This window comes from Sturnira hondurensis, unplaced genomic scaffold (assembly GCF_014824575.4).
Source record: "Sturnira hondurensis isolate 20B ecotype Veracruz unplaced genomic scaffold, ASM1482457v3 Scaffold0021143, whole genome shotgun sequence".
NCBI classification, from domain to species: Eukaryota; Metazoa; Chordata; class Mammalia; order Chiroptera; family Phyllostomidae; genus Sturnira; species Sturnira hondurensis.
The window spans coordinates 1,898,656-1,923,142 of NW_028093774.1; the positions used below are offsets into that span (position 1 = coordinate 1,898,656).

The following is a 24,487-nucleotide window of genomic DNA, read 5'->3' on the forward strand; positions in this document are numbered from 1 at the left end:
ACATGGTGGGGAAAGCGTGCTGCCCTCGGCGCTGCCCTCTCCTTGTGCTCCAGTCCTTATCTTCTCTCTGCCCTGAACACTCCCCCCACACACCCCACCTCCACTCTAAGCCAGTGGGACAGGCAGACCCACAACCCAAGGCGAAGGTGCCTGAGTGTGTCAGTCATCCAAACCTGCCTGCTTCACTCCAACACACAGACTCACACAACAGTGAATGTCCCCTGTCTAAAAAATTCCTCCTGAAGTTCTGAACCATCACACATGATAAAACTGTTGCCAACTAGGTTCTAGAAGGAAATATGCCATCTGGAGTTCAGTTCTTTGATGTTAACAGGAAGTACCCTCAAAAGGAAAACAAGGATGCAGAACATGTCCCATCCTGGACAGCAGAGGGCGCGGTGGAGCAGCATAGATAGCTCAAGCAAGGACCAAGTTTTGCAGAAAGCCAGGTTTACAGCTTAATAAACCATGCAGGTGCATTATGGCCGAGCCGGGAGAGTCCTTCTGGGTCATCTCCAAGCCATTTCAGACAGCCTGTCTCCCCCTAGAGAGTGGGTTTCACACCCCCTGGAATCGAACACCCCACCCCTTCCACACCTTTTCCCCAAAGGGTGCCACTCCCCCTAAACAAACTAGGTCATCTGCCTCCTCCCAAAATTTTACTTCCGTCTGCAGCCTAATCTACACACAAAGCCTTCCTCTAAAGAAAACTTCAACAATGAGCCTTCCCATCTCAAATAGAAATATAACACAATGGACTAACTATAAACTCATGGGACTGAGCCCTGTGGAAGATTTGGCATTTCTGTTCTCTAAATGCCATCCTGAGGCCCATCCTGATCAGACATCTCAACTCCTGGGCACATCATCCCATTCCTTCCTGTCAAGGAGAACCCACCAGGTTCCTTCCCACCACCTGTGCTCAGCCATTAGGATTCCCACCTTCCCAGTCGTCCACAGCAGTCAGCTCACAGGAGCCCATGACTAGAATTAAAGGCAAGGTCTACAGCAAAACATCCGAGTGCAACAGGGTTGGGGCCCACTGGCCCCACTTCCTAACGAGGCAAAGTGGCAGGATGGGATGGAAGCAGGAAGGTGGACAACAGGACAGGGATCCTGATAGTGTCCGCTTCATGTACTATCCATTCACTCCGTCTGTAAACCCTGGAGGATGGGCTACTCGCCAAGACCCACACTAGGCCCCAGGGACACCACAGTGAGTGAACATGAGTAAACCATGCCCTGTGCGCCCCATGCTCACTCACATGCCAGTAGGGAAAACTAACTATAGTCAAGTGAAATAGGGGGTGCCAGGCGGTGAGAAATCCTAAGGGGGGGAGTAGGAACTTGAATACAGGGGGCTGTGGGCTTGGGGTAGCAATTTGCTATAGGGAGGCCAAAAACAGGTGCCCTAAAACAGGTGGCATCTGCGTGATGTTCAGGGGAGGTGAGGGAACAGGTGATGAGAAGCAACACATCTAATCAAATGAGGTCGGAGAGAAAGAGGCAAGGATGACAAAGAAAGCAGACAAAAATGGAGGAGACTGGGAACCATTGGGACAAAGACAAATTTTAGGGGGAAAGTATTGGCTGCCTTCTCTCTTTCTAAAGCCGAAGGGGAAATGGGAAATGTTTCACGGAAAGACAGGGTGATTAAACTAAAAGGAAGAGGTACAGCAAGAAGGAAAGCTCATGGGAGAAATGAGGAGGGCATGACAATGACCTTCACTGGTGTCAGCGGCTCGAGGGAAGGACCTTTACCGTGTTTTGTTCACTGTTTGATCCCCAGCACCTGGTGGGAGGGGGAGCACCAAAAAATCGGATATTCTCATTCAATTTCCTGATCGCCCACCATGTGCTAATCCTTATTCTGGGTCTGGTGTGGGCAGCGGTTCAACACAAAACACGGACCCTATGCCGGAGGCCACACACTAATGAAGGCAACAAACAAGATACAACCAGAGGCGGGGTTTGAAGGATGAATAGGAGTTAGCCGAGCGGTCAAAGCGAGCGGTGAGGATGGCCTAGAACACCGCGCGTTCGGGAAGAACCGGAGAGGAAGGACTGAACAGCGGCGGGGAAAGGTCCACGTTGAAGGGCGCGGGGCAGTCCGGGCGCCGCCGGGTACCAGCCAACCTCCCGCCCCAGGCCCGCCGCTCACCGCACGCACCGGAAGGGCTCGGTCTTCCCGTTGCCCCTCCAGCCTGCACTCCGCCTCCCAGCCTCGTTCCGCTGACGCTAGGGCCGCCAACCAATCGGCGGTAACCTACGTCCGCTCCCCCCCAATGAGGCGCAGTCGTTCCCGGAAGTTGTTCCAGCCGGACGGCGTTTCCACGGACGCCCAGGAGGTTGAACCGGTGCTGCCGAGTGCTGACGGGCCCGCATGGGCTGGTAAGTGAGGGAATGATGGGGGGGGGGGGGGGAGGCCGGGGCGGCGCCTGATGATCTGGACCTCCTGGAGCTTCCCGCACCCTAGGGTCCGCAGTGCCTTCCTGAGAGCCCGCTCGCTGCCTACCAGTTCTAGCACACCCCGCCCCTCGCGCCCTTCTCCGTGCTCCCACACCCGGCCTGTCGCCCACTCCGGCCGGCACCGAACCTTCATCTTCTCCCACCCCGTCCCTTTTCTCAAAGCCAGGGTCTTTGCCTTTAGTATCGCACTTAGCCCCCTCCACGGTAAAGCTGGGAGTCTTGTTCATGCCCATTTCACAGAAGAGGAAACCGAGGATGAAGCAGAGGGGTAATCTGACTTGCCCAGGGTCTTGAAATCAGAAAGTGCCAAAGCTGGCTTTAAAACCCAGGTCCGTGTGACCCCAGACTCCTGATCCTTCTACTACACTGCGCTGCCTCAGTGCACAACAGTCGCAGGGACATTCCAGGATGTCTGGGTGGGGACCAGGAAGAGGGCAGGAAGGTTATCCCGAGGCCAGCGTGGGGAATGCGGTGGCTGATGCAATGATTGGACTCTCCATGCAATGCAGTGAAGGGCTGGACTGTCAAAAAGGTTTCATTGGTCTCCACCCGCCCCTGATTGGGCAGTCTCATTAGGGAAATTGGTCAAGAGTCAGGTGTTGGTGAGAAACAGGGTGATTTCTAAGAAACCCCTTCTGCAAACAGTTGAAGGGTGGGGTTAAAATAAAAAGGGCTTTTAAAAGAAGGAAACTGAAAGAAAGAGGGCAAACACTATAAAAGAAGAGCCCAGCTGCCGAGAGCAGTCTCAGCTGTTCCAACTGCCGCCCCTGCGGTGCCTCCCACAACCCAGGTATGTACTGCTGCCTTTGGTTAGGCTTAGCTTAATAATATTTTTACCAGCCTTTTACTAAAGTGCTAGAAACCTTGGCTTAAAGAGCAAGAGGCTGTCTTAGAATCACAAGGCTGGGCATTTTGTTTCATCCCATTGACCAAAAAAGTTCAGGTGGTTCCCAGCTTCCCCAGAGATGGAGATGCTGGGCGCCCGCTGTCTGTCTAGAGTCCCGGCTTGAGTTTTAGCACCTTCGTGTTGGCTGTGATGTTCTTCACCAACGAGACCCCCTTAAAGAGCCAGCATCCAAACACATTAGCATCCTCACTGTGATGCTCAAATACCTTTTGTCTGACTTCGTAGAGATGAATGTCTTCTTTGCCTCTTAAGGTAATGTTCATTTTCTCATTTGGGGAGGAAAATAACCTTTCCTCTTCAGGGTTTATGAAAGAGAAAGTGAACATAATTTGTTCTGAGGTTAGAGGTGTTAGAATCCCTTGCTCTAAAGAAGCCATCTTCTTGTCCTCTGGGAACTCGAGAGTCCAAGGCCCTTGTCACCCGCGCCCTGCATCCAGGATGTGAGGGATGGTATCCCGCCCCTGGTTTTCCAGGCATCCAGAAACTTCTGTGTCACCTCCCCAGTGGTTCCCAGCGGCTCCGGAATTGGCTGTCCTGAGGCCACCCTCACACCAAACGGCAGGGCCCTGGCAGACCCGTGTGTTCTGAGCTGAGCTGTGTGCTGAGTTACGACCCTGTGTTTTCCTTGGAACGTTCTGTGATTATTCTTTTCATCCCAAAACCGCACCCAGTTTCTTTGGGTGCCTGGTGTGTGCCTCCAGAACAATGGGACCTTCCAAATGAGTACGAGGTTCAAGTTGAAGGGGAGTGAGAGTTAGTTTTGAAGAGTCTTGTTGCTTTCTCTCTGAGCTGTGCTGTGATCCACTAGGGAATATGCCATGTTGGACTTTATACTCCCAGCGCTTTTTTAGAGGAGATAATAGATGGCTTCACAGATTGTACTTTCATTTCTTTGTTTTAAGTTATAGTCTTGGTTAAATAGATGAAACAGTTTTCCATAATGTTACAGTTTATGGGGTTACCGCTTAAGACAATGGTCCTTAGCCCTTTGGCTTCTTGCACCCCTTTGAAAAGAAAATGGAACCTGGATACTCTGCTGGGAACACTGTGTGCACCGACGTGCCTGCCAGCTAGTGGTGAAGTCCCGAGTTCCAAACTCCAGGTTAAGCACCTCTGAAGCCCAACTGCATTCTGACAGTCAGTTAACAAACAAATAAACAAACAAAGGAGGACACCCTGCCTGGGTGTCTCCACTGGTTGGGGCATCATCCATGCATCAAAAAAGTTCACAGGTTCTATTCCCGGTCAGGGCACGTGCCTAGGTTGAGGGTTTGATCCCCAGCTGGGGCACGTAGGGGAGGCAGCCAATGGGTGTTTCTCACATCAAGGTCTCTCCCTCTCCGTCCTTTCCTCTCTCAAAATCAATAAACATATTCTCAGATGAGGATTTAAAAATTTTTTTAAGAAATGAAAGAGGGTGTTGACTAGGTGGGAGAAATGGTGGCAAATGGGTGGGTGCACGTTCTCCCTCCTCGTCTTCGACCTGCCCGGTGTAATCTCTCATGAAGTTGCATCACACGTGCACACACTTCGGTGCAGGCGGCTCCCGCACGGTGGGAACTCCCACGCCTTGTGATCATAGGAGCAGGGAGACTCATCTTCCCCTCGGTCAGATTTAGTTCCATGTGCCTCTTCTTAAATGGGATTCTGATATTTAAAGATCTATGCTGGCCAGGCCAGGTGGTTCAGTTGGTTGGGGCGTCATTTCGTACGCCAGAAGGTTGCAGGTTCAATCCCCAATTGGGGCACGTGCAGGAGACAACGGATATCTCCCCCCATCTCTCTCCCTCCCTCCCATCCCTGCTCTCTCTCTAAAATCAAAAAACATATCCTTGGTGAGAATGAAGAAAAAACAGGAAGGTCCACGTGTTCCCTACAACTCGAACCCTCCAGGCACACCCCTGTCCGGCTGCTCATCTGCAGTGGCCTCCACGGCAGGCGGAGACTGGCTGCGGGGATCAGCCGCTCAGGGCCCCTGGCACTTCCCCAGGGGTTTCCCAGGGCACTTTCCGTCTGTGCTTGATTTGGATCCTACTCACAGACTTCGCAGCTTTGCTGTAGTGCGGGGAGGTGCTGCGGGAACTGACGTCTCGTGTGTGTCAATCAGCCTGTGGTAAAATCGGCTGACATGTCGTTTTGCTTTAAGTGGCAGAGCCAATCGATGACCTTAAGGGAGGATTAGTAAACTGTGCACCCAGCTGTATATATCAAGAATCTGGACATGATATTTGATCACTTGTGCCTAAAAGTAATTTTCTTCCCTTTGTTATTTGATATGGGCCTCTAGTGCCAGGCAGAGGTTCTTCCACATTCCTTCCCTTTTTTTAAAAGATTTTATTTATTTATTTTTAGAAAGGGGAGGGGAGGGAGAAAGAGAGGAGACTTGCCTCTCACATGCACCCCAACCGGGAACCAGGTCTGCAACCCAGTCCTGGGCCCTGACCGGGAATCGAACCCATCAACTTCACTTTTCAGAACAACGTCCAACCAACTAAGCCACACAGGTTAGGGCTCTTCTCGTTTTTACAGACTTCCCTAAACTTCCCACTTCCTGCTCTAAGTATGCCCCCACACTTCCCTTTCTGGGAATTGAGGCGATTCTCAGCCAGGAGGGAAAAGAATCGTGGTCTCTGACCACACTTGGAACAGCTTAGTGGGGATGCACATACTTCCCAAACGGGCGTTTAGCCATTGGAAAATGAAAGTGAATCTCCCCTCAAACCTGTGTTTGGTCCTTGAGTTACTAGGAACGATTTCAGACAGTTAAAGGACAAAGCAGTCGTCCACAAGACCTCTGCCACGGGCCCCGGCTGGGCTAGACTGCGTGCTCACCTGCACTGGCACACCTGTCTGCGCGGTGGTGCAGCGTGCTGCAACGTTGCGCCTGCTTTCCAGCGGGGCGGGGGGGGGTCGGCGGCAGGGAGGCCCCTCCAGGAGCCTGTGGGATACTGTTGGAGGGTGCAGGCTCTCCCGTCCAACTGCGGGACTCTGTGTCCCATTGCTGCCACTTACCTGCTGTGCCTCAGTTTACTCATCTGCAAGATAAAGCTGTCTCCTGAGGCTTCAGTGAACTGCCGTGTGGAAGGTGCCCAGAGCAGCACCAGGTACAGAGGTGCCCGAGGACAGCACTCTGTCACGGCCCTGTTGCCGTTGTCCCCCGCAGTCCAGGTGCAGCAGCAGTCGGGGCAGAGCCCTCACGAACAGCACTCCAGAGGGGTTGATCTCTGGCTTTACAGTTTATAAAACACTACCATGTACTTTTTTTCTCGTTTGTTCTCATACCACCCCTTGAGGTAGGTGGAAAGGTTCCTGATGGCATCGTTTTATAGACAAGAAAGCAGATCTCAGGAATAGGGAGGGACTCACCCAGAGGGGACTGGTCGTGGCCAGTGTCCGCCCCAAAGCGGCACCAAGTGGCTTGCCCTGTGCCTCCAGCTTCGAGGTTAATAGTAAATGATGGCTAGCAGCAGGTGCAGGTAGGTATGCCCACCTCCGAGTTCTGCACGTCTGATGGACGGGCTACATGTAGTTCCCACCTCGTCTGAAACCCAAGTCCTGCTTCCTCTAAGAACGGCAGCTGGCCCACCCAGGAAGCCGCTGTTCGGCGCAAGTCAGAGCGGCCACCGTCTGGGAGTTAATGTGCAGCACAGCTGAAGGGTAAACAGCAGTTTGCCCAATGTCTTCGGGGCCATCAGAGCCCTTTGGTGTCGACACCCTCAGCAAACGCCAGTGCTTCCTGTGCCCTGGATCCTGCGTGCGGCGTGCTCGGTCTCCGTCAGCGGCCCCTCGGCAGCCCTTAAATCCGGAGTGCAGGCTTCCCTCAGTGCTCACCATTGGCACTTGTTCTTACTCGTGGTCCCAAATTCCTGCTCATATTTCCATCAGTGGTGTTTTATCCACACTCTTTATCATGACTCCCCTCCAGCCTTTTGAGAAAGAAGGACTAACTACGAGAAGGGAGAAGCCACTGCAATGCTGTGTTACTCTCTCCCCTCTTCTCGCTCACAGCGTGTCCGGGCCACCGAGCAGCCCCTGCACGGCCCAGCCGCAGCCAGGTTCGGGACATGGCGGACGAGCGAAGCAGTACCTCCCCACTGGAGCTGTTCCACAGCATAGCTGCCCAAGGGGAGCGCGTGAGGGCCCTCAAGGCGGGGCAGGCGTCCAAGGTAGGTGACTCTGCGGGGCCTCTGCGTGTGCGTCCAGCCTCACCTGTCAGGTGGCGCTGCCCAGGAGCGGACGCCCCCTCGGTGACTGGTTCTAACTGGCTGCAGCCTTGCCCATGTCCCCGTCCTCCGTGCGGGCGCACATCGCCAAGTTGTCCGCCACGCTCCCCACTTCCTGCCCCCAGAAACACGTGTTTTCGGTGGGTTTAGCCGAATCTTTTGCGATGTAACCTCCTGTATTTCTAAAAATCGTGCTCATTCCATGGCTCCTCGGTGACCGCACAGGCCCAGGCTTTCCCGGAGGGAGGTAGGGAGTTGGCACTCCCATAAGCGATCCCTGTCCCTCCAGCCTCCTGACCCGTGTCCTCGGGTGATGGCAGCATTGACATCAGTCTGGCCCAGGCAGCGCTGCCTGCAGCCGGCCCCTTGTGCACACTGAGTGCCTGCCCTGCCTGCCCAGCTTTGTCTTCCCTGGAGTCCGTTCGTCTGCATCCCTTTCTGCCTGGCTGTGCTAGGGACCGACGGCAGTGGGTCTCACGCTCACCCTCACTGGGTGGCTCTGCCCTGGAGGCCCTCATACCAACGAGGCTATCAAGTCCTTCTGGGGGCGGGTCTCTCCCCAACCCTGCGCCTGCTTTGCTCTGGACTGGAGTCCCACCCTGCCCACCTTGGGCCCTTCCCTCGTTGTCCCCCTAGGGCTCCCTCGCCTCTCTGGGATCCAATTCCTGATATTGTGTCTTACTGCTCTGGGTGAGCTGTCGCTGGGCAGAGCCCCCCCTCCAGTGGTCTGAGAAAATGACTGCAAAGGAAACGGTGGGGGGGGCTCGCAGGTGGTCTGAAAGGGCCTTTATTCCACCAGCACTTGAGGCTGGGCCTGGTGTAGAGCTCTGAGGCGGAAGTGCGCCGCCGCGCGTTTGCAGGGCCTGTCTCTCCGTGCCGGGGTTTGGACATTTCTTGGGGTGGGTGTTCACTCAGTGCTCCTTTCAAACCAGAAATTCGTGAGCTGCACGTCTCAGAAATCACACTTCCTTTGGTGTCTTGTTTTCTGTTTCTTTTCTGGTTTATTTAATTCAAAGACTGGTCCTCTGATCTTACTTTTGACTTATTTTTTGTCTTGTTCTTCATGTTTTTCCACTTAACCTATGATTTTTAACTTCCACATGCTCTTTGACCTCTGAGTGGTCCTCTCCTCACAATTTACTGTGTCCTTTTCTCTCTGAGACCCTGCAATCATTTTCCCGATGTTCTCTGCCCCCTTTATAAACTCCATTCCTTCCGAGTTAACTTCTTCCTTCGGTGCTTCACATCAGGGGCAACCCTCCGGCGTGTGCTGGCGTGTGCTGGCATGTGCTGGCATGTGCTGGCATGTGCTGGCATGTGCTGGTGCTCAGCTAGCCGCTGGGGTTTTGGAGGAAAACAGGAGGCACCAGTGGTGGGCTGGCCACCTGGGGGAGGGGCTCACCAGCACAGGTCACCCTGCCCTGGAGAGCAGCCCGGCCGCCCCCTTTGGTCCGCAGTCCTCAGCACTGGGGTCTACAGGCCTGTNTAACTCTTCCTTCAGTGCTTCACATCAGGGGCAACCCTCCGGCGTGTGCTGGCATGTGCTGGCATGTGCTGGCATGTGCTGGCATGTGCTGGCATGTGCTGGCATGTGCTGGCATGTGCTGGCATGTGCTGGTGCTCAGCTAGCCGCTGGGGTTTTGGAGGAAAACAGGAGGCACCAGTGGTGGGCTGGCCACCTGGGGGAGGGGCTCACCAGCACAGGTCACCCTGCCCTGGAGAGCAGCCCGGCCGCCCCCTTTGGTCCGCAGTCCTCAGCACTGGGGTCTACAGGCCTGTTCTCTGAGGTAGGCAGAGTGCCCAAAGGGGCTCCTCCAGGCTGCTGTCCAGAGGAGCAATCTGCTGCCAGCAGCGTGCAGTGGAGTAGAGCAGAGGAGAGGGGCAGCCCGGTCCCACCCCGGGCTCCCTGTTCTCAGGGTGCTGCCCTGCGAGGCAGAGCCCCAGGGTGGACAGAGTTCACCGTTCCTCTCTAGACCCTAAACCTCTGGGTGGGGTGGGGCACCCACTCGGCTGTGTGAGGACCCTGGGGGGAGACCGGAGTAGCGGCTTCCTGAACACACATGCAACCAGCACTCCTATTTTTGTGACCCGCTTACTGCCCCCTCACTTCCAGGAGGATCTGAGGCTACTGAGGCCTTGACCTCCTGGGATTCCCCACCAGTAAGTCCAGTCACTGCCCAGTATTCCCACAGCATTCGAGCATTCGTTCTCACCGTTACCGGTCATCCTGTAGCTTTCCGGCTGCCGGTGTCCTCTCAGCTCCCTTTGTCCTCGTAGGGTTAGGCCTTCACTTTCCTTGGAGACTTCTTTGCCGTTTGGGCAGCGGGTCTCTGAGGGAGACCGCCTGGAGCAGCACCCGGCATGCCCTTCTGCTCTGGGGTGCCCGTGCCCCGGGGTCCCCTCGGCTCACACCTTCAACCCCGTTGTCTTCCTCTCAAAAGTCTCCTCCCGGCTCTTCACCAGACAGCGCCCACTACCTCGCACTCGCCCAGGACAGTGCTCTGTCTCTCTGGGCCCCGAACAAACCATGACATTTAGAAGGAAAGAACTAGTGGCACTGAAAGAAAGTGATGGCAAAACCAGGGAGCTGGCTACTCACAGAAAGGTTGCCCACCGGCCAGGTCTCGTGGGTGAGGCTACGCCCTTGCAAAGAAACCTAAAAGAAGGACCCAAACCGTTGATTATTTATCCCATAGATAAATTCCCAATTTTGGGAATTGACCGTGATCATTTTGTCCATTTAACATTAAATTCGACTAACATTTAATAAATGTTTTATTAGTAGTTCTTAGTGGTCACAGCTACATTCATATCTGAGCAGACAGGCGGTGCTCATTGCAGCGTGGCGTTCCTCCCGGAAGCATGGCTTCACCTGCGCTCGGCCAGCTGACGCCCACTCAGTGAGACAGGTCGGGGTGCACACTGGACCAGAGCTGAGCAGAGACAGTTCAGAAGCAGACTGTGCTTGACCCCTGCCACGCCCCTGACTTCCTGATGTTCCAGAAAGTTGCTTTCAGCCAAAGAAGCCACTCTGGGAGCTAGAATCGGGGACTCTGGCAGGGGACAGTGGCAGGGGTCACACACAGCTGGAGCAGGACTCGAGAACGACGCTGGTCACGGGGGTGGGGATGGAGAATGGAGCCCGTCCTCCTCCTTTACGTGAACTTCTTCCACTGAAACCCGCCGCTCATTCCGAGGGGTGGGGGTTGCAGGCGGGCAGCTCAGTGAGTATTCATGGTGAGGCCCACACTGGTGTGACCGGCCCCAGTCACTCCCAGTGCTCGACAGGGTCCCCCGCCTCGCCCCACTCCTCCACCTCGGACAGTTTGGCCTGAGCTCGACCTGCATGCGACGCGACGGCACACGGGGTGGCGGCACACGGGGCGGCAGCAGTGTGCTAGGCGGTAGTGTATAGTCTCTGGTGTCTGGCCTTTTTTCAGAGCATCAGAATTCCATCTCAGTGTTCTGGTCCACGTTAGAATGTGGGCAGAAAACGGACAGACAAGCCTGCTTATCTCTTCCAGTCCCATTCAGAGTCTAGACGGTCTCCGAGCAGGGACGCTGGTTGTGTGAGTGATACTCACCAGGCCTCTGAGCTGCCGGCAGAGTTGGATGAGACTGGCTGTGCGAGGGCACCACACTAGGAGGTGACAGGGCCACTGACTGCAGTGCACTCGTTGGTCCTTTCCATAGCTCCCTGGATAGGCCACGCTGCCAACCACTTGCTTTGTTGCGAGCGCCAAGCCCGGCACTGCAGAGAGGAAGTGAGGAACACGCCTGCCCCTCTCGCCAGGGCGCACATTCTGCTGTGTGTGAGGTCTGTCCCCAGGCTCACTGACTGCGCAGCTCCAACTCGTTTGAAGTCCAGATGGTCTCAGAGTGGGAACACGTGTCTGCAGGGTCGCCCTGCGGGAGCGGCCCCTGCAGCCCAGGGGCCAAGCAGACGGGCGGTTCTCTGAGTGGAGCTTGCCGGGCGGCTGCGTGCTGGGAAGTCCAGTTCACGGCACGTCACCTAAACGCTCTAAACGCAAAGGCATGTGTGTTCCGTGGCAAGCAGACTGGACTGTGGGTGTCCTTCGCTTGTGAGCTGACCCAGCCAGGCCAGTTATGCGGCGGCTCTGCCTCATCAGGGCCTCTGTGAAGTGCCAGACATCGGGCTCCTGGAAGAGGGGTCTTCAGTTCGTCTCCAGAGGGTCCCAGGGTACACTTCGCCTTTGTTTTCCTTAGGCTTATTTTGAAACAATCGCCGTGCACAGAATTCAGGCAGTAGTGCAGGTGTTTCCTGTGACTCCCTCCTCAGTTCGTGGCCTGAAAGCCTGCAGTTTTTCTTGGCCTTTTTCTGTTTGTGCTGTCGACTCGAGCTGCTGCCGCTGTCCTTGCTGACGTGTTGTTTAGGCCTCTGTAAACATCCGCCTCATCCGTGCGAGTGTGAGAGCAGGCTCAGTGCAGAGCCCGGCAGGCCTGAGCACAGGCCCTAGCGCGGGCGGCCCTGCACTGGCGGTGCTGGGGAGCTCTGTGGACGCTGTGTCCCTGTTACCCCCGCGGAGTTGGGTGGTGCCGCAGCACTAGAACGACAGGTAGAAACAGAGTGCAGTCAGGCCCACGCTGGCTGTGTGTCCACGGGCAGGCTCCTGCACCTCTGTGCGTCACCAGTTTCTCCAGCTGGAAAAGGACGGGGATGGGAAGGCCAGCCTCAAGGGGAGGCTGGGGGTGGTGACCGAGGCGCTGTGGGTAGCAGCAGGGGCACTCAGCAAGTGTTGGCTCTCGTTGACATCTTTACCTGCACCTGTCTCCTGTGCTCAGGATGAAGTGGATTCTGCAGTGAAGCTGCTGATGTCACTGAAAATGGCCTACAGAGCTGCCACCGGGGAGGACTACAAGGTCGACAGCCCTCCCGGGAACCTGGCACCCGCGGGTCAGAGTGCCACGGAAGCCGAGGAGGATTTCGTGGATCCGTGGACGGTACAGACGAGCAGTGCAAAGGGCATCGACTATGACAAGCTCATCGGTACGTCCTGGGGAAGCCCGCCCTGCAGAGGTGGTTCTGGGACGCCCCTGCTGCTGAATTAGCTCCAAGTCCAGTCCAGCTCCCGTGCCAAGAAAACCCATGGCCTCGACTCTTGGTGGTGCGTTCCACTCCTAAAGCGTGACTTTTAAACTAAGCTGTAAGTAAAGCTGATTGCAAAGCAGCGACCTCTCGTAGAGAGCTCGCGGGGCCTTTGCCCTTGCCTGAAGCACGCAGCACGTGGGAAGGGTCTGCGGAAACGGACGCCTTTGCAGCCCCTGGCGTTGTCTTCTGCTCAGTGGCTAGAGGTCCGTCACAGGTCGCTGCAGTTTCTCCCCCAGGTGGCTGCTCCTGCAGCTGGAAGCCTGGAAGTCAGCTCAGGAAAGGTGGCTGTGGGCAGGTGGCCCCCCATCACTTGCAGGGCCTTCCTCAAGAAGCTTGCTGCATGAGGAAGTCCTTCCTCTGAGACCACTGCTAACCGTCAAGGAAACAGAACTGGGATGTGCCAATCCAGATCACAGCCGTTTCCCAAGCTGTGTGAGTGCAGCCTGTCGGCGACGGTGAGCTCGCTTCGGCACGGGCATCAGAGCGGTCCCACCGCTGCTGAATATTTAGAAGTCTCGTTGTCAGCGTGTGGAAGCCATAAGTCAATGAACACTAGCACCGTATGTGCATTCTGGACGTTTCCCACCAGAACCCAGTCCCAGACCAAACAGCACTTTACTCTGTGCGTCGTTTAAGCCCGTGGTGATCTCAGCTGTCGGCATCACCGCAGAAGACACTGGACTCTGTGTTCGGGGCAGGGCCAGAGCAGGGACCTTGGGGGTTGGCTTCACTGAGACTGCATGGATCTCTACTTTGCCCCTTTGTCTCAGTAACACCCAATCACCAAACCTCCTGCTGATTCCTCACCCCCAATTCTTTTTCCAGTTCGATTTGGGAGCAGTAAAATTGACAAAGAGCTGGTGAACCGGATCGAGAGAGCCACCGGCCAAAGACCGCACCGCTTCCTGCGCAGAGGCATCTTCTTCTCCCACAGGTCAGCTTCCGGCCACAGGCCCGCTCACCCCTTCCAGTCCTTCACACGGGGTGGGCGCCCTTCCCTCAGGCTGCCTGCTGCTGTGGGGACCATGGAAGGCAGTTGTCAGGGACCCGGACCCACCTTCTGCCCTATCAGCAGCTGGCGGTGGCATCGTGCCCATCCCTCCGCCCACTGGCCCTTAGTGTATTGTCCTGCAGACGGCCCACTTCACGGGGGGAAGGTTGCATTCAGCCTGCTTCGCAAGGGGAATTCACAATGAGGCTCATGCCAGATCACGTCCAAGTTCAGCGTTTCCCACACAGTAAGCAAGAGGCTTCCTTTGAAGCCACAGGCCCTCTTCCTTGCATTGTGCTGGCCTGTTCACAAATCCTATCAAAAGAGAAACCAGTGGAGCGTACACGCAGCAGAACGCACCCCCCCACCCCCAACCCCCCCACCCCCGCTCAGACCAGGACGCCATGACGACATCAGACAGTGAACTGCTGCCGAAGGGTCTCTGCCTCCCACCGCAGGGCGCCGGGGGTGTCTGCTTTGCCCCCACTTCACAGTCACAGGAGGGCACACGGGTCACCAGGCAGCCCCACATTTCGAATCCTAGGGGCAGAGCGCCCCAGGCCTCACCAGCCTTTTCCTTCGTGAGATTTCATTCAGCTTTTGCAGATAAACAGTTGCTTTTCCAGTCTGTTCACCAGGTTGTGCAGGTATCACCACTGATTCCAGAGCATTTCTGTCACCCTGAGAAGAGACCCCTGCCCTGAGCAGCCGGTCCCCACCCGCCCCTCTCCCTGACCGCAACCATGAGCCCTCTCCCTGAGTCTGCAGACGGGCCCGCTCTGCATGTCCCGCACAAACAGAGACGCAGCGAGTGCCCGTGTCAGCCGAGGGGAGCGTGGGACTGCAAGCTCTGGGCCATCCTCAACTGTGAGAATGCCCGCTGTGGCCCCACAGGGGTGGGGGAGTGTAAGCACAGAAAGTCAGAACACCCCTGACCCTGTCAGCCCAGAGATGGGCTCGGGGGGCCCCGCCCAGGGCTCGGCAGAGGCCCTCTCTGAATCCTGCGGGGTGGCTTCCGCCCAGACCTCCGGAAAGGGCCCCTGCTTCTCTCTTATTTTGGGAGACTTTGCCCAGAACCAAGAGACAGTCTCACCTCAGAGAGGTGGTTTCACGCCCTGCCCCCATGTCGCAGTCTCTGGAGGAGCTTTTGAAAAACGCGGCTCCCCAGATGTCACCCCAGACCCTGGGCACATCTGAGGATGGGGCCGGGCAGGTGCTATGTGGAAACAGCAGCCGCACGGTTCTGACACAGCCAGGAAGGGGTCCCTGGGGGGGCCTCGTCTGTGGACCCCGCCCCGGGAAGGGCAGGTGACTCCAGAATGACTCCCTAAGTCAGACTCCATGGGACCTGCCATCTCCCCAGCCTGGCTCTTCGGACCTGGTGGCTCCAAACAGGAACTGTGCAGGGTTGGCCTGGCGTCACCCAGGACAGTGGGTAAAGCAGATGATGTATCAGTGTTGGTAATTGGGAAAATTCCCCAGTCCAGTGTTTGTTTGTTTGTTTGTTTAAGATTCTATTTATTTTTAGAGGGGGGAAGGGAGGGAGAAAGAGTGGGAGAGAAGCATCACTGTGTGGTTGCCTGTCTCAGATCCCCCACTAGGGACCTGGCCTGCAACTCAGGCATGTGCCCTGACTGGGAACCAAACCAGCCACCCTTCTGTTCACAGTCCAGAGCTCAGTCCACTGGGCCACACCAGCCGGAGCTCCATTTTTTTTTAACACGTTATTCTAAACCTCTGTGTCTTCTATTTTTAAAACAATCACAGGAGAGACCATTCCAGCAGATGTTTCCTGTCATTTTTCTAACAAGCACCAAGGGTAACACACCAGCTTCTCCACGCGCGTCCCAACACTCCTGGGTGAACACGAGCCCCTTGGCTTCCCCAGAAAGCCCATGCTGCCCCTCTCTTCCCCACAGAGACATGAACCAAGTCCTGGACGCCTATGAGAACAGGAAGCCGTTCTACCTGTACACGGGCCGGGGCCCCTCCTCCGAGGCCATGCATTTGGGCCACCTCATCCCGTTCATTTTCACAAAGTACGTGTTGTGTCGGGGACTTTCCTCCTTTTTTTTTTCTTTTTTAGATTTTATTGTTTTTAGAGACACGGGGAGAGAGAGAAACCTGAATGGGAGGGAAACAGTGATCAGTTGCTTCTTGTACAGGCCCCATCAGGGGACCGAACCTGCCACCCAGGTGTGGGCCCTGACCGGGAGTGAGACCAGCGACCTTTCTTTCGCTTTGCGGAATGCTGCCCAGCCCACTGACCCGAGCCGCACCAGTCAGGGTGGCGAGGAGGTTTGAATACAAGTTGTTGGTAGGAACTGCATGTTCAGGCACCGAACGGCGTTGTTCTGCAGGGAGAATAAGACGTCGGCCTCTTCCCTCTGTCTCTCAGGTGGCTGCAGGACGTGTTCAACGTGCCCCTGGTCATCCAGATGACAGACGACGAGAAGTACCTGTGGAAGGACCTGACCCTGGACCAGGCCTACGGCTATGCCGTGGAGAACGCCAAGGACATCATCGCCTGCGGCTTTGACATCAACAAGACCTTCATCTTCTCCGACCTCGACTACATGGGGTGAGCAGGGAACACCTGACCCAGCCTACTCCCAGCCAACCTCCTGCCTCTGGGGCTCCACTCTCTGAGCCCCCGCTTCCTGTGAAGGGGCTCCGTACCAGTGAGAGGTGGCCCAGCAGAGGGGCCCACAGCACCTGTGTTCACACCCTGGCCTCTGCCTCCCGCGAGACTCAGCAGCAAGTGGGCAGCCCCCGTCTGCTCGCCCAGCCCCCTTAGTCAACAGGTGTTGGCAGAGCGTTTGCTGCGTGGCAGGCTGCTGCTGGGGTCCCATGGCCAGTGAGGCAACAGTCCACCCACTCTCTCAGGACACCTTCCAACCAGGAGAGTCGGGCAGATCACAGCAAGTAGGCCAGGTGGTGCCAAGCCCTGTGAGGACGGGAGGAAATAAACCTGTGCGCAGAGCCTCGCGATGGCTTGCTGAGGCGCCACACACCATGCGCCCCAAGCAGCACCTGGTGCCCGGCAAGTGCTCACGAGTGCTGCCGTCGGTGGTCTCCCAACGCTGCACCTGGCCCTGCCTGGCCACGTGAGCTGCTCTGGGACCCGCCCGTTCAGCCTTGGAGGTGTGAAGGGCAGGTGTTCTCTGCAGGGGTGGACCAATACTCAGGCCATCATCTGTGGGACGCAGCCCAATGTGTTACTCCTCACCAGTGGGCGCCGCTGCAGCAGGGAAGGGGCCTGTCTCCTGGGAACGGTCAAGGCCATCTTCAGAAACACTGCTCAGATGCCACAGGGCCAGGGTCTTGTCTTACGATCAGCTACTGCCCCTCCCCATTTGCTTCAGTCTTAGCCAAGTTCCCTCTGCTCACAGGATGGCTGCCACAGATCCAGGCCTCGAGTCCACACCCCTCCCCACGCAGGCGAGCGAGCCCTGTTGTCGAGGCCGTCCCACCCCGTCCAAACAGCACAGCTACCCCACAGTGGAGGTGCTGTGCTAGCCAGAGGCAGGGACTGGCTGTACCAAGGCAGGCCCTCCTTCCTGCGCTCGGGGGCGTCGTTCCAGGCAAGCTGCCTGGTACCAAGTTGCAGATGGTGATGGTCTCCCACAACACAGAACACTGTCTGTCCAGAAGCGCCCCCTTGGGGCTCCCATCCTTGAGCCCCCCAGGACAGCCGGCCACTGAGCCTGGCAGCATGCGGAGCTTCCTGTCGGCCACTGGGCCTGAGCCTGGTTGTGTTCCAGCCTCTTCTGCTTGTTGCCTGCTGTCTCCTAGTGGGCTGCGCACGCGCACACACACACACACACCCCCCGTGCCGGCCACTTTGGGGGCTGAGGCACACCTGCCAGTCCGGCTGCGAGTGCCGTGCCTGCAGTGGCTGTGGGCCACCTCCCTCCCATGTCCATGAACCCAGCCAGCGTGGCCCCTATCGGTTTCACCACTGGAGGGTTTGACCTTGACTGAAGGCCCTGTGCCTGGGCTCTGATTCTTACTGTCTCTTCAGGTCGAGCCCAGGCTTCTACAGGAACGTGGTGAAGATTCAGAAGCATGTGACCTTCAACCAAGTGAAAGGCATTTTTGGCTTCACGGACAGTGACTCCATTGGTGAGGAGTCACTGCTCCCGGCCCGCCCACCCACCTGCCCACAGCTAGCTGGCCCAGGGTGGGCTGCCACCACCAAGGCAGCGCCTGCACCGGTCTCTTTGAGAGACCTCCAAGGGGTTTCCTCGTAACAAGAAGAGCCAATGTGATGCCCTTGGCCACTGCCCTGGGCACACAGAGCTGTACTTCAGGGTCCCAGGCTGCCGCTCTCCTTAGTTGTCTGTTCTAAGGCTGAGAAGGAAGCAGGAAGGGCACAGACGGCCTCAGAGCCCCTGAGCCGCTCGTGGTACGCCCCTGAGCGTGCATGAGCGCTGAGTGCCCGGGACCGCAGCGAGGGGGCCGCCAGAAGTCCCCCCTGGGTGGGTCTCGGCAGGTGACAGTGGCAGCATTAAGACAGCGGCACTGGATGGCCACACCGTGAGGGGCAACTTAAAACCCGGGGGTGGGGGGGTGGAAATCACTAAATGCCAAGTGATACATTTAGGAGATAGAACGTATTTAACAACAGCCTGGGCCAGTGCCTCAGTGAAAAAGGCAAGGGGGAAACGTAGAATATGATCACAACTCGAATGCATAGAGAAAACAGATGAAGAGAGACACAAACTGGGCCCCTGGGTGTTTTCCTTCTCCTTTGCTGTAGTTTTCAGGATTCCGTTAGTGAGACTGCCTTTCTAGTGGTGAGAAAGCCTATGTCAGCCGCTCCCTCCCAGTCGGGGGAGAAACCGCCTGGAGCGGGCTCCCGCTGAAGGCCCTCTGTCCTTCTCAGGGAAGATCAGCTTTCCTGCCATCCAGGCCGCTCCCTCCTTCAGCAACTCCTTTCCCCAGATCTTTGGAGACAAGACGGACGTCCAGTGCCTCATCCCCTGTGCCATCGACCAGGTCCGGGCAGGGCGGGGTGTCACGGTGGACTGTGTGGGCCAGTGGGAGAGGCGGCTCCGCACACAGACTGGAAACGGGGCCGCTGTGAAGGCCCCTCGGGTGTCCTCCAAAGGCCTCCCTTCGCCCCTAGGATCCTTACTTCAGGATGACAAGGGACGTCGCCCCCAGGATCGGCTACCCTAAACCAGCGCTGCTGCACTCGACCTTCTTCCCTGCGCTGCAGGGGGCCCAGACCAAAATGAGCGCCAGCGACGCCAACTCCTCCATCTTCCTCACAGACACGGCCAAGCAGATCAGGGACAAGGTGAGCAGGGCGGGGGAGGGCCACACGCGCCCCAAACTGCCTTCTACTTCAGCCGCAGGGAGCAGCTCGGGGCGTTTCTGAGCAGAGCTGGCTCCAGGGCTGGCCGAGCACTTCACTCACGGTTCTTCATTTCAGTTCCCACTGGGAGAGCACAGTGTGTTCCTTTTAGAGATGGGAAGGATGAGGCCTGGGCTGACCAGTGTGGCGCCGTTTCCACCCCTGAAAACCAGCGGCACCCCTGGCCCCTGAGCAGCCACCACCAGCACGGGCCTTGGAGGCGGGTGTTCTCCCAGAGGGTGCTCACCGGGACCTGGGACCTGCGAGTGCCCTCTGATGGGACGGCCTTGCCTGGCCCGGTGCACCGAGGGCTCTCAGTCAATATTTGTTGAGTCACCAAAGAAATGTGAACTAGGAGTTAGTCTGAGCTGCTGTTTCGTTTGAGACCAAACGTGTGTTTGCAGACTGGAAGGTCACGGTAGGGGCACAGACCAGTGTCTGAAGCATGCAGTGCAGCCGTCTGCTGGCCCCGGCCTTCGGGAAAGCCCCAGGCAGGCTCTGGTTCACAACGGGAAAACGCTTCTTCAAGGAAACGGCACCACCCCACCCCCCTGGCAACGAGCTTCCTTTCCTTCTCTGCCTCTCCCAGCTGGCCGAGGCGTCCAGCGTGGGTGTGCACGGGGCACAGAGGCAGCTCCTGCTCCCTGCAGCGGAGCAGGTTCCCTTTGGTTTTGGGGTGCTATTTGAAACAAGTCCTTGGCTCTGGGCGCCTGTCATTCGCTGAGGAACCCGCAAAGACCCGCAGGCTGGTGGGCCGTGAGCAAAGTTGGGCAGTGCACGGCTGCAGAGGCTGCCGGGGCACGAGTGGCCTCGAGCAGGGCAGGGTTGGGCCCTGAGCACGCATCCTGAACTCAAACCCCACTCTGCGGTGTCTGCCTCTTCTCGGAGTCACAGCAGGAACCGCTCGAGGACGCAGTGGCATGGCCACCGGCTGCCTGCCGTGGGCCTGCTGTGAGCGCCCCGAGCCCTGGCCTGTTTACTTCATATTTTCTGCAGCTTCTGCGGTTCAAATACGTTGATTGCATGACTCGCTTCTTTTCCGTGAGGAAGAGGAAAGGGGCCTGCCTGCCAGCCCCCACTCTGCCCTGCAGGCCACACCTCAGCTCCTCAGGCAGCTTCCTCTTCTCTGGAGCTTCCATGGGGCTGCCTGTAGCAGGTGGCTTCCCCTTACCTCGTGTGCTGCGTTCAGCTGGTGACCTGTCCTGGGGGCCCCTGGGGAGGCCCACTAAACCTCCCCGCGGAGGTGCGCTGACTCTGCGCACCCCATTCCCCTTCAAAAACAATGGGGTGACATTTGCACATAGTGTCTTCAGTGCCCACTAAAAGAACACGAGAGGAACTTTGTCCTTGGTTTTTCTCCTCTCCCTCATGGCCCCAGTTTCTCCGAGACTCCTCAGTGGTTCCTGACATGCATCTGTGAGTCTGTCTGTCCGTAGTAGCTCCTGAAGTGTCAGGTGGGCCGTGCCTTCAGGCCTTCCACCTCCGTGTCCTGGGTCCAATTCCGGCCCCTGAGCCATCCACCCCTGCCTCCACTCTCTCCTGGGGGGAGGCAGCAGCTGGGCTTGCTGGGGGGCTGCTGTGCCCCATCCTTGGTGGCGGCCCCCCCGGCTGTGTAGGTTTCTCTGGAGACATCAGCGTTTGTCCCCTTTCCGAAGCTTGTCCCCGAGAGCTTTCCAGGACATCTCCCCCACACGTCATGACACGTTCCCAACTCTTCTCTGGTGCATGGGGGCAAGAAGTGAATCCGCCCCCCGCAGCCCCTCCCTGCGGCGAGGCCCACTGTTGCAGGGACCCTGGCTTGGCAGGACTGAGCCGTTGGCGGGCCTCCTGACGCCCCCCTGAGCACGGCCTCCCTCCGGTCAGGATCCGGCGTGACTGCCGGCTCTCGGGTCCCAGCCAGGCGGCTGGGCCTGGCTTAGCGGTCTGTGTCTCTGGCCAATGCAGGTCAACAAACATGCATTTTCTGGAGGCAGAGACACCATTGAGGAGCACAGGCAGTTCGGGGGTAACTGCGACGTGGACGTGTCATACATGTACCTGACCTTCTTCCTGGAGGACGATGACAAGCTGGAGCAGATCAGGAAGGTGAGACGGGGACCTCCGGGCCCAGGAGACTGAAAGTGAGGGGGTCGATGGGTTTGCACCCATGCACCCCAAACCCTCGAGAACAGATATTCACGGAAGGGGAGAGGCAAGCTGCTGTTTGCCTAGCAGCCACATGGAAGGGTGTAACCACATGCGAGTCAGGACACTGTCCACATGAGAACAGCGCCCTCCCAAGGGTGCAGGGCTTTGCCACAGTTGTAAACCTGAGGCTTGCCGGCTCCACCAGGGGCGACAATGTTCCTGGCACAGCCTCTCCGGGAGCAGCGTTGCCATGGGCGTGGAGACCCCACAGGGTACTTGCAGCCTTGCCCCGGGCTTTCCAGTTCTTGGGGCCTTCTGCAGTTTCATGGCCCTGATTAAGAAAGAGCACCCGGTGTGTGGACAGTCAGGACAGACCGAACAGCAGAGGTGGCGGTCACTAGGGTCTGGCACGGGGGTGGGGGGAGTTTCCATGGTAACAGCCTACAACCATGATAAAAGGGCATAAAGTGGGCATGCAGGGAGAGCAATGCACTGGGGAGGAAATTGGAGAGCACACCAGAACGCGGCAGCAGCCTCCCCGCCTCTGCTATGCGAGGGCAGGCAGAGCCGGTCCTCACGGTCTCTCCTCCGGCAGGATTACACCAGCGGAGCCATGCTCACCGGTGAGCTCAAGAAGGAGCTTGTGGAGACCCTGCAGCCCCTGGTCGCGGAGCACCAGGCCCGGCGCAGGGAGGTCACAGACGAGATGGTCAGAGAGTTCATGACCCCCCGGAAGCTGTTCTACGACTTCCAGTAATGCCTATTCTACCTGCACGCCCTTCCCGACCCCCCAGCCCAGGGGCCCCGCTACGCCAGGCCCTGCCCCCTGCAGTCACTGGGCCTGGCATCTGGGCGTCCTGTATGTCTGCCAACACTTTCTCCCTGTGAATGTCTTCCCTTCTGTCTCCCGAGGACGGAGCCCTGTGCACTGCCTGGGTGCCAGGGGGTGGGGCCTGGTCCTCTGGAGTCTCTCCCGTAAGGCAGCCTCAGGCCACGGAGTTCTGGGGGCTGGTGCCCACTGGCCAGCCTGCTCTGGCCCAGAGTGGGAGTCCTGTGTGAATATATCTGCAGTTGCAAACAGACTCTTACAGCCTGCTGGCAAAAGGAGCCTATATAGTCTGTGCACATCCAGAATCCAAATGCCACCATCATAATAAGACTGGAAAGTGCTTCCAACAGTCGGGGTGGGGACTGATGGACACAGTGTTTCAGCCCATTGCCCCTGAAACCAAACGCACTGCTAGTGAGAACCACTCTGTGCTTGTGACTGAGAGGCCTCCCAGCCGGAGAGCCACTTTGAACACCAGGTTTCAGCTAGCATGGGCCACCCCAATTAAACGGAGTCCTTGCGGGAGAGACGTTCAGTTTACTTTCTCTGGACCGCATGTGTCCCCAGAAGTCCCGCCCCCGTCCCTGGCCTGCCCTGTGCTGTCTGCCTCTGCCCCGTAACCCTGCACACAGGCTCTGAGAGCCGGGCAGGGGCTGTCGCCTCTGCAGACACTTTGGTCTCGGCACTTGCCTGGCGTGGCGGTCTGTGGGGGTGGGAGGTGCGGCTAGACAGCATGCAGCAGCCCGGGTCGGCAGTGCGTCCACAGTTTGGGAGAGCCCCTCGGAGAGGCACAGGGTCCACCCCTGAGCACTGTCCCCATGTTGCTTGTTGGCCTGAATAAACTTACTGTGTCCAGCCTGCGTGGTGTGCTATCTGGGGTTTGGGCAGGGACGGGCCTCGCTTCAGGCCCCTGGCACCTGCTGCTAAGAGCTGCATGTGGCCCCTCTGTGGGCGGCCTTTGAGGGCACTGGGGGCCCAGTTAGGGATGCAGGTGGGGTGGCACTGAGACACAGGTGCCCAGAAACCCGCTGGGAAGCATCCATTCCACCTGTCCCACCCTCTGCAGTCTCCCTGGTCTGGCCCCACACCTCATTTCGTGCTCCCACAGCCTGGGGAGAATGCAAGCAGAGGTCCTGGTTTTCGCCCCTGGGAGGCGCCGTGTGGCAGGCAGAGTCTGGGCTGTCTAGTGACAGGCCAGGTCATTAGCAGGCAGGGTGCCCCAGGCTCACTCTACCCACCATTGTCATCTAGAAAGTGGGGAAACAGGTTGGAGAAGGGAGTGTCACATGTCCAAGACCACACAGTGAGTCTAACTTCCTGCTCTTGGGACAGCAGACCTGTCCTTCCTCTGGCTAAAACCTGTGGGTTCTGAAGTCCATCCCCACCCCCACCCCAGATGCCAGGATTAGGAATGTGGTGGCCCGCCCACCAGAAGTTGCGGGGGGTGGGGTGGGTGACCCCAGGTTGGTTCCCAGCCCCCGAGGGTGGGGCTCCTGCCAGAACTCTTGACTGTTGATGTCTACTCATCAGACCTCAACCTACCTCAATCCCCAGTCTGGTGGGGACACCAGCTGAGCTGCATTGGGGGACAGCATAGAGGACACCCTGCATGGCCAAGGACAACTGAGTGGGGGAACAGGCAGCCAGAGGGAGCACACATCCAGGATAGCACTTCAGATAGAGGGAGAAGGGCGCTGTGGCCTCCGGCGCCCACAGCCTCGGACAGACCTGCTCTCCCAGCGGCGTTCAGCCATCCACCCTTCCGGAGGCCAGGACCCAGCTCGGGTCTGCTGGGTAAACACCCATCACCTCCCACGTGGTACTTACAGTCCACCCTGAGCTTGTGAAGGGGTGCAGTTAGTGGGAAGACCTAGCTCTGGCCCCACTGATTCTGGGGCCCACCCCCGATCCTCACCCCAGTACCTCCTTTTCTGGAGAAGGGTTGGGTCGGCCCTAAGGGTCCTGCTACCTAGAGGCTGTGGACAGCAAGGCCTTCCGGCAAAGCTACTTCCCAACCACCGGCAGGCCCACCGCCCCCAGCCTGCGCCTTCTCCAGGGCTGGAGCATGCAGATGCGGCGTCAGATTTGACGTGGCAAAGCCTCTCGTTCGCCGATACCCTACTCGCAGCACCTGGCCAGAGTGCCAGTGTCTTTAAATCTACACTGGGTGGACCTCTGGGAAGTGCTGCAGGGCCCCAGGCTTTCACTCGTCCACACCTACTACTCCACAGCCCCGAGCAGCTGCCGTGGGCCAGACTGAGCCAACGCACTCCAGATCAGACACCTGCTGCCTTTGGGCAGCTCCCAGTCTTGGGTGGGCGAAGGAGTGAGTGACCTGACTAAACACCAGAGCCCTGAGGGACCTGAGCAGGGGACACCTGAAAACCTGGTGGCTAGGCAGGGACAGCTTCCTGGAGGCAGTCAGGTCTGAAATGGGCAGTTAACTGGGCAGGGAGCACGGGGTGTACG

The 24,487-nt window shown here is 57.7% G+C and overlaps 2 protein-coding genes across 6 annotated transcripts in view; one reads left to right on the forward strand and one right to left on the reverse strand.

The window, feature by feature from the left end:
- Positions 1 to 2,219, reverse strand: part of WDR25 (WD repeat domain 25) — a 118,690-nt gene extending 116,471 nt beyond the window's left edge. The window contains exon 1 of one of the 4 annotated variants that reach the window (XM_037031690.1): positions 2,162 to 2,219. The gene's annotated coding sequence lies outside the window, so the exon portion shown is untranslated. The other 3 variants (XM_037031691.1, XM_037031693.1, XM_037031692.1) reach the window with 3 other exon arrangements.
- A 51-nt stretch (positions 2,220 to 2,270) lies between these two features.
- WARS1 (tryptophanyl-tRNA synthetase 1) lies at positions 2,271 to 22,872 on the forward strand. Of its 2 annotated transcripts, none has more exons than XM_037031694.1 (11): positions 2,271 to 2,391; positions 7,385 to 7,542; positions 12,403 to 12,607; positions 13,535 to 13,643; positions 15,620 to 15,739; positions 16,099 to 16,281; positions 17,725 to 17,825; positions 18,589 to 18,701; positions 18,832 to 19,005; positions 21,007 to 21,147; positions 21,785 to 22,872. In XM_037031694.1, exons 1-11 carry the CDS (start codon positions 2,286 to 2,288, stop codon positions 21,944 to 21,946), a joined length of 1,572 nt encoding a protein of 523 aa, XP_036887589.1. In that variant the 5' UTR covers positions 2,271 to 2,285; the 3' UTR covers positions 21,947 to 22,872. The 2 variants fall into 2 exon arrangements, with proteins under 2 accessions (XP_036887589.1, XP_036887590.1); XM_037031695.1 differs by lacking the exon at positions 2,271 to 2,391 and adding an exon at positions 3,155 to 3,259.
- Positions 22,873 to 24,487: the final 1,615 nt, after the last annotated feature.